Consider the following 9,478-nt stretch of genomic DNA (forward strand, 5'->3'; position numbering starts at 1 on the left):
AAATTTCTTCTTTAAATAGAGCGTTGCGGAAGGAGCACTGGTATGTCTTTAGGACAGAGTCTGTCTTTTTTCAGGGGTAGGAGATAGTAGGAAGGGACAGAAAGCTGCTAGTTCTCCTCTTAACCCATTGCCGCTGTGAAAACTCGCTGGACTTGGGCAGGGGTTTCGATTCTTGCCAGCCCGGTCCTCCCTTTTTTGCTCTGTCTGTCCAAAGTGGAAGGCAGCGTGTCTGTCGTGAACACTTGAACAGCAACCCCCCCCCCTCGCACCCCAAACCCACGTGCACAGCTCTGGAGTAGTCCATGGAAGTGACACCAGGGAGCAGAGAAAAACCAGACTTCAGCAGTAGTGCTAAATTTCAGAGGTTTTGTTCACCCGAGATTCCAGGCGCGGGGATCGCTGGTAGCTGGCCAAGGAGCTTGGATGGCAGCCTGCCCGTTCCTCAGCTCTGCTCAGCTTGCTCCCTCCCTACTGCCTTTCTTTTTTTAATTGCATAATATGCTAGAAAATGATCTGGATTTGGGACTTATTTTTAACCAGAAGAGGCTCACTTCACCCAATCTGATTTTGGATTTAACATCCAGCAAATGCTTTCTGAAGCTCTTTTTGCGTTGACACTTTGACTTCTTTTGCCCCTTCTCCTGCTTCTCAAGGGCTCTTTGCTTTTAAATGTTTGTCAGGCATTCTTTGGGATATTTGCAAGTTCTTAGCCACTGGGGGACCGGCATATGACGATAAAATTGGTGTTAGACCTGCCTGCTGCAGTCATTTCGCAGGGGTAGATCCCATTGGGAGAACTGGGAATTGTACTCAAATGCGAAAGGTGAGTTTTGTCTTGCAGACAATAGCTAGGCAATAGCTGCATAATAAAGCTTGTATGAGAGGAGTCAGGTTTGGGGTTAAAAATCTATATGCCTGTTGCAGCTTCTCTCTGGGTAGGTGGGGCTGGAAGGCATTGTCTACTTCTTTTTTTTCTTCTTCATGCCATTTCATTAGTGTTTTCTTGAGGGAGCGATGCAGGGATGAACAGGGAGCTGTGATCCTATTTAAAAGGTGACTGGATTAGTGCTCCAGCACCTCACCACTCTACCTGGGAAAATGTGAGAGGAAACCCAAGCAGCCGTAAGACATGGAAGACACACGGGGTGCTGCTTTGCAATCCTACCCACGTCTCTGCAGGACTTTACCTCATCTGATTTGACGCAGCCCATTGGAAAGGCAAGTCAAGTGTAGTGATGGCCTCTGCTCCTTTTTGGTTACATGTAGATGTGATGGAACACCCTGTCTGGTGAACTCAGTCCATGCAGGTAGCAGGGGAGAGAGTCAGAGGGAACCTGCCATCTCGCAGGCACCGAAAGAAGTGCCTGTCACGGCGACCATGCTGTCTCACCCAAGTAATCACGGATATTTCAACAAACCAAACCCTGCCTGTTCACCAAAGATGGGTGGTAGTATGGAGCAGAGGGTTTCTGACCTTAATGCCCTCCCCCTAATGTTGGGTCGCGCCTCTGTCGCAGCGCAGCAATTCCTTCGTTCCTTTGCGTTTGGAGGGATCTTCATGTTACAGAAATAATGGTGACAAAATGAGGCTGGGACTGTGCTGTGTAGAGGAGCGTATCCAGGCGCTCTGAAACATCCTGGAAGAGACAGCACCAGGGATTCAACTGCCCTACTTACTCTTAGCTCAAAAATGATTTATGACACAGGGCAAGTTTGATAAAATTCCCTTTGTTTCCATCTTCAAAATCTGCCATCTGACCAGGAGAAAATCACATGCATTTATGCCGACTTTTGTTCTTTAGAAAGCCCTACGGCATTCTTTTGTTCTCAAATGAAACCTGACATAGATGTAGTCCTGAGTGAGGACCACACTTCTGATGGGGGAGAAGCGAATTACAAACGGTGCATCTGGAGCGATGCATCCTTGCTCTGGTGCAAAAGCTTTTCTGCTGTGGCTGGCAGGCTCCTGAAACTGTTACCAGAGGAGGCAAAGGCTGCTGGCATCGCCTTAGCCAGGCAGAAGTTGAAGATTTCAAACACTGCCTTGTGAAAATGCTTCCCATATCCAGAAGAGCAGGGGGAGATGCAGCACAAGGGGGCATGTGCAGGTGGGGATGCGACGCAGGGGGGATGCAGCACATCCTCCCCTAGTGCAAGGGTCAGGCCCTGCTCCCGTGTGGATTCAGGGTGTGGGGCTGGAGATATTGCTGGGGGCCTGGTTCCTGGAGCGGGATGTGCTGAATGCTTCAGGAGACAGCAAACTCCTTTGGAGCTTTCCTAGGCAGATGTCCCCATCCTCAGATGGGGACCCAAGCACTGTCAGGATCAAAGGCCCTGGCTGCAGCAGCAGAGTGCAGTGCAGAGAATGGTCTTGGAGATTAGACTAAAAGACCTGGTGGATCTTCTTCATCTGTAATTTATCTAATTCTGAGTGCAATAATTGAATTTCCTGCTCTAGTAGTTTAGTCTTTATGTGATCAGTTAAATAAACCCACGAGGTCAGATATGCATATATGCTGGTGTGCCAGAGGGTTGAATCTCCTGACTTCATGAGCTTTCTTTCCATATACAGTTGCTTGAGCCTCGCTGCCCTTCCCCCTGTGAACACACTTTCAAATAAAAAGGGTGATTAGTTGCAAGAACTTTGGTGTATTACATCTGTATCGCCAGACATAGGACTGCGTCCGTCAGGAAATTTAAAGGAACGTTTAAATAGTATCTGTAGCTTGTCCACCTAATGCACAGATATTTGGGAACCATACACTTAACATATGCAGCAGTGAAATTTGCTGCCAAGGGTGCAAGGGCTTGAGTTTTACATGAATTCCTGCTTGGAATTTACCAGTGTAGCTGTGCTTAAGCACAACGGACCAGAGCGCTGCGTTAAGGCGTCTTCTGCCTCATCATCGTGCTGCCGTGGGCCTGGAGTGAGTTACTTACGTGGACAGATTTCCATTCGTGACTGTTTGGGGTGAGCAAGGAGGGGACAGAGTGGCCAATCTGTCCACAACGCCTGTGCAAGGGAGATGGTGGACGGGGGGTGGTGATTGAGGCGGGACGAACGGGTTCTAGGCTTTGTCGGCTTCATCAGCCTCTTCTCTTTCCTTTCAGATATATGTTGGGGAAAGGAGGAAAGCGGAAGTTTGACGAGCATGAAGATGGGTTGGAAGGCAAAGTGGTGTCTCCCACTGATGGTCCCTCTAAGGTGTCTTACACCTTACAGCGTCAGACTATCTTCAACATTTCCCTTATGAAACTCTATAACCACAGGCCATTAACCGAGCCGAGCTTGCAAAAGACAGTTTTAATCAACAACATGCTGAGGCGAATCCAGGAAGAACTCAAACAAGAAGGCAGCTTGAGGCCCGTGTTCGTCACCGCTTCGCAGCCCGCCGACCCTCTCAGCGACAGCTTCCGCGAGGCCCAGCCGGCGTTCAGCCACCTCGCCTCCCAGCCCCTTCTCCCCGCCGACTTCATAAGCACTACGCCCCTGGAGTCCTGCCTCACCCCGGCCTCTTTGCTCGAGGACGACACTTTTTGCACTTCCCCGACTGTCCAGCATGATGGTCCGACGAAACCACCACCTCCTGCTCTCCAACCAGTAAAGGACAGCTTCTCCTCAGCCTTGGATGAAATCGAGGAGCTTTGTCCAGCACCTACCTCCGCAGAGGCAGTAGCAGCCGAAACAGCAGCCGATGACTCTAAAGACCACCCCAGCGAGGCCGGTGTTCAGAAGCCCGAGGGCTTCCCCGATAGCAGAACGGCCGACTCGAAACTCATGGACTCGCTACCCGGCAACTTTGAGATAACAACTTCCACAGGTTTCCTCACAGACTTGACCCTGGATGATATCCTATTTGCTGACATTGATACGTCCATGTATGATTTTGACCCCTGCACATCTGCCACGGGGGCTGCCTCAAAAATGGCTCCTGTCTCAGCAGATGAGCTCCTAAAAACTCTCGCTCCGTACAGCAGTCAACCAGTAACTCCAAATCAGCCTTTCAAAATGGACCTCACAGAACTGGATCACATCATGGAGGTGCTTGTTGGGTCTTAAAATACAGAAATATAGCAACCTTTTTTTTTTTTTTTTTTTTTTTTTTAATTTTAAATACCAGTACTTGGTAGTATACACTTGGTAGTATTTCCGTAGTCCCTCCCACCCCCAATTCACAGCACTGTGCATGCGTCCTTGCTTGCCTTTTTTGAAAAGAAAAGGATCACACTAGTTTTTGCTTCGAGCAGAGTTGGAGTGCCTTCATCCATGTATGACCACTTCTAATGTATTTTTTTTAAAGTGGTTCCTCAAGGAAGACTGAATATCCTGGTATAGGAAAAGAATATGTATTGTAGACAATGTTACGTTATTACAAAAAAAAAGAAAAAAAAAAAAAGTAAAAGCTAAGCACAAGGATTATGTTGGGGAAAGCTGTAAATTGCATGTGCATATTTGTCTATTTTTTCTATAAGTTTTATTGCAAGAGGTAAAAAATTTTATTATTTAGATAATCTCAATACCATTTTAGCCCTGTATAGGTTGACTTAGCAATTCAGCCTTTTGGAGGCATTAACCTGCTCCTCTTTAAGTGTTGCATTTACATGGCTGTTTAGAAACTGCTGCCCAAATTTATTTTATATTTTTGTACAGATTCTGCAGTTTATGATATTGTTTTTTCTAAAAAACAAATGCTGTTTATACACACAAAAAATAGCTATTTTGATAGGATTTGCTCACATAGTTCCTGCATAATTCAGATGTACAAGAACCACTTGTACTTTTATACAGAGTTGTAATGTTTTATATGTGTATGGTGCAAAGAGAAAATTGGATCAAATAAGCCTGCAGTCGGTTTCCCTGCGTGCAAACAAACAAACAAACAAACAAAAAAGTGCTTTAAGAAAGGGCTGGGAGCTGCTTTCTGTAGGAGTTTCACAAGTGTTTGCTCCCTGCTGTACCCACTGCACACTACTGTGATTCCTGAAACTTAGAGCCATGTCCTTTTCCAACACCTACGTGAAGCAGTTGGCAGGAAACAGTTGTGGAACTTCACCCCAAGAGGTCCCAAGTGCCAGCGCGGCTGCAGCGTCCCAGCGCCGGGCAGGGGTCCCCGGGCCCGTCCATCCCGCGCCACGTGGAGCGGTGTGGATCAGCGCTTCACCCCCAGCTCCTGGGAAGGGTTCTGAGGGGGGACGTGCCCATCGCCCACCCAGAACCAACCCCTCGTGTCAACCTTCCCTCCCGACGGGCGCGTGTGCGGGCGGGCAGGAGCCGTGACAGCGTCCACGCGCCTTTCTTGGAGCATTTCTCCTCCCGTCTCCCCCACCTCGCTGTGCTAAGTGCTGAAAAAATGGCAACTTCAGTATTAACTGCAGTGAAGCTCATCTCTGACCTGCACTGGATGGACTCGCTTTAAAATCCATTGCTGTGGAAACTGGAGCTAGTCGTGTTACATCACTTGGCATCTCGTATAGGGTTGGTTTCTTGCATCGACTGTGTTACCTGCTTTACACTTTATAGACCTGTTCTACAACGAATATACAGACACAGCTTTCTATGCATGGTCCCGTTCCCCGTAACACCTGAGAAGTCTTCTCATTACTGCACCAATAGCATTTTTTAAGTTCATTGTGGTGTACATTTAATTTAAAAAAAAGAAAAAAAAAATATTTGCAATGTATCATGCCTATTGCTGAAGTTGCTATGGCATTTTAGTTTCTTTTCAATGGTACTTTAGCTGTTGAGCGCCGGTTACAACCTATATTGTTGACATGCCTATGGCTTCTTTAGGAATAACTTTTATATTTATTTAAGAAATTTTAAATTATGTTTTACGTCATTTGGCAATATTCAGTCAGTTCTGCTCCCTTCTTGTCATGGATGAAATTGGGTCTTGTCTGCCTTTTTTTTCAGGAGGCAGCTTTTTTATAAATTGGCACTTTAAAACAGGCCATATATATATATATTTATTAGTATGTAGATAGAGAGATGTAACATAGATATGCACACAGACACAGTATAAAAGCAAATACGTCTTTTGCAATGAAGGAACTCCTCATCGAAATGAAATGCATCATGTACAATTACGAAATGCGCTTCTGGCTCCTAATTCATCTGCCAGGGTGAGACGTGGGGCTGGGGGAGGGACGGGGGGAACAGGCCGAGGGAGTGGGTTGGTTTGCTTATTTTTTCTTTTCCAAGCTGAACTCAGTGAAGCAGCAGGATGCTGATGGATTTGCAGTTGTTTCCTTAAACAGATTTTAAAAAATAATAATAATAAATTTAAAAAAAAAAAATCATTGCTTCAAACAGAAAACCATTGACCAAGTGTAGCTTTCAGGGACCATCAGAAGCAGGGGGTGGGGAGGAGGGGGCTGCTCCATCTCACCCCAGCAGTGACAGGACGTTGCTCAGTCCTTGTAGGAAAACCAGCAGCCCTGCGCTCTTGTAACCGGGAGGATGTCTGTGTGTCTGTCCGCACACGGTAACATCAGCAGTTTCACATGGTAACTTGGTAAACACTTGCCTTACCATGGTTAAAAACTCATTTGCAGTATGCTGGAGCTGCCCTTCTTTTTTTTGGGGGGGGCAGGGGAGGGAATTAATGCATTTAAACAAATACTGTATGCTAAGGAAAAGTTCACATCAACGCCATTTTTGGAGAGCTACGCTGTTAAGTGGGATTAGTTGAAGTTTTTTTGTATCTGCAGAACAGGAGATGAGCTCTAAATCCCATTTACCCCTGGGAAGACTCTGTGTATCCTCAGTGCGTGTCCGTACGGGAATCCCGTGGGACACAAACGTCCCCAACAGCAAGTGGTGCTGGTCTGGAACCGCGGCAGAAGGGCCCCGCGGTGGCTTTGCCCCCTCACTGTCACTCAGTGTCACCAGCGTGGCCTTCGCCGTGGTCCCGACAGCAGCCACACGTGGCATTTCCCGAGACCTGCGCCAGGGGTGGAGATTGACATTAAATGTGCAATGAAGTGACAAGATGGGAGCAGAATAAGAGCTTTGGATTTGAAGTGATTTTTTTTTGTTTTGTTTTGTTTTTCATAAATTATTTATTCTTTTTTTTTTTTTTCCTTCTGTAAATATATTTATTTTATTGTGAAGCTAACAACATCTGGATTGTAACATGTACAGAATGTATGGTAGGAATGTATTCTCTTGTAGGAATGTAAATCTGTATGAAAAAGGGTATGGGAGCCAGATTCAGAGAAAAATGAATTGAGTTCCAGTCAGGATATGCATGGTTCACATGACCTCCCCTCCTCTCCCTCCCTTTTTTCCTAATATGGGTCTGGTTGTTTGAAATATGCAAAAAAAAGGTATGGATAAGAGGCAGTTTTATGTTCAAAACCAGTCCTAGTCCGGCTCCTAACCCTGTCAGCTTCTCGAGACAGGGCCTCCCCTGGCGCTCTGCTGCAATCTGCGACCAGAGCCAGGAGCAAACGCAATGGCCTCCAGCCTGCTGGCCTGCTAAATGTTTGAAAAAGGTGATTTTTTTTATTTTTATTTAATATTTTTAAACACACACCGGAAGCCCAGCCTGGGGCTGGAGGGCTGAATAAGGTTGCAGGATGTCACCTCCAGCCCCTGAAGTTGTGGCGACAGAGGTGACACCACCTCATCACCAGAAGGTAAGGCCAGGTTCAAGAAGTCATGAGCACACTTTGCGGGGGGTTCCAACTCCCTGCACTGGTCTGTGTGTCCCTCCACCTGGTCCTTGGCCACCACAGGTCCCTTCCAGAGCCCAACGGGACCCCACAGCCCTGTCCAAAGGAAGGGGAACTTCAAGAGAACGTCTTGAGCGGCGTCATGTTCTGATGCATCAAGTGGCACCTTCCTTGAGCCCTCCAGAGCAGCAAGGCAGTAAAGCCGCCCTCTGAAGCGATCACTGGAAGAATAAATTTGGACCTTGTGAAAGGTAATTTGGTTTTTCCTCAACGCTGTGTGGTAATAACCAGGGTTCTTTAAAACCAATATGTTTTGAATCCAAAGTTTACACTCTTAGCACCATTAAATTGAGTAAATCGTAATGGGCCCTGTCTGACAAACGGTTTAATTCAGTCTGGCATATTGTGAACTTTGTTACAGGGTTTCTTCTGGTTTTGGGTTAGGGTTTGTTTTTATTTTTCTTCCCTCCATCAGGTTTCAGTATCCTGCTTCTGTGCAAGTCGCTTTCAGTGCTTCTATTAATTAATGAGACTGAACATTTTTGAATAAATTACTTATTTTTATAAGCACTTTTTCTTTTTCCTGAAAATTAGCCTCATGTAAGTTCTGGAACCTCTTTGAAAACACACGTTGCAGATAAAAATCCCAACCTCAACTCCTATCTAGTTCTGAGCGTAATCCATACTAGCGCCTGTAAAGGCCAAATTCTGGAAAAGGTGTAAATAGTGTGACATGTTCAGTGCATGGTTGTTTGAACAGGGCTTGTTATTGTAAAAAAAAGAAAAAAAAAGAAAAAAAAAAGGAAAAAATAAGGAAAAAATAAGAAAAAAGGCTGTATTTCCCTTCCCCTCCCACAGACCTTAGAGCTGTGCCTTTTCTATGCAATATTACAGACATATACATCTGAAACCAGATTACTGTATTCACTTGTAGGTATGGGCTGTAATCAAAAACCAATTGGACAAATGTACATGGAAATGAGCAGTCTTACTTTTGTAGTTTTATATTATACAATAAACAATTAAAAATAAAACCTGGCTTTGTTCTTTCCCGCCACAAAACAGGACGGTAAGGGAGAGATGGACCCCACAAGTCAGCAGCCTGCGAGGGTCTCACCTGCAGGGGACAAGTTGGGGACAGAACAAGAGAAAAGTCACCTTGCGCAAGGCCTGTTTTTGGTGTGGGGCTCTTGTCCCCGACACCGACGTGCGCCCTCGGTGGCCGCATCCTTCAGTGGCTGTTGTTGGGCTGCGAGGATGCTGAGGATGCTGTGATTGAGCTCAGCGGGTGCCGCTGGGCCAGCCGGGAGCACAATCCCTCTGCTTTTAATAGATACAACGCGCTGTCCTTCGGGGCACTAAATCGCAGCAGGAAACACCTGATACCTCAAATCACTGCTTCACTGACCAGTGCTGTCCCCCCCACCTCAGGTGACTGGTGTCTGCTTCCAGGGCCAGCCAGGAGGGAGATCTCAGCCCTGCCTTTGGCTCAAGCCTTTTGTGTGGATAAAGCAGCGAGAGCCGCTGGGCTGGCCCCGCTTTGGGCTGGCCCCGGCTGTGGTGCACAGTGCATGAGTCACCCCCCTCCCGCCCCCACAGCGCACGCTTCACCCGGCCTCCCACACCCATAGAAACGCGACTGCTCCATTTTGCATTCACGGCGAACCAAAAACCAGACAGAAAAGCGGCAAGTTTTCCCTGTCCCGACATGCCGCACATAGCATCTCGGCTGCAGCGAACTGGCTCATGTTACCGGCGCGGCACAGAGCCCTGCGCACCAGCTGCCGCTCGGGGACAAATG

The 9,478-nt window shown here is 46.9% G+C and overlaps 1 protein-coding gene across 6 annotated transcripts in view; it reads left to right on the plus strand.

Annotated features, from left to right (window-relative positions):
• The window catches only part of SERTAD2 (SERTA domain containing 2), an 84,831-nt gene extending 76,120 nt beyond the window's left edge, over positions 1-8,711 (plus strand). For all 6 annotated transcript variants that reach the window (XM_082047332.1, XM_082047329.1, XM_082047331.1 and 3 more), the window contains one exon: positions 3,112-8,711. In XM_082047332.1, coding sequence (XP_081903458.1) covers positions 3,116-4,060 — 945 coding nt within the window. In that variant the 5' untranslated portion in view covers positions 3,112-3,115 and the 3' untranslated portion in view covers positions 4,061-8,711. The remainder of the gene's footprint in view (positions 1-3,111) is intronic.
• Positions 8,712-9,478: the final 767 nt, after the last annotated feature.

The sequence above is a fragment of the Streptopelia decaocto genome (genome assembly GCF_964273445.1).
Source record: "Streptopelia decaocto genome assembly, chromosome: 3".
Lineage (NCBI taxonomy): Eukaryota > Metazoa > Chordata > Aves > Columbiformes > Columbidae > Streptopelia > Streptopelia decaocto.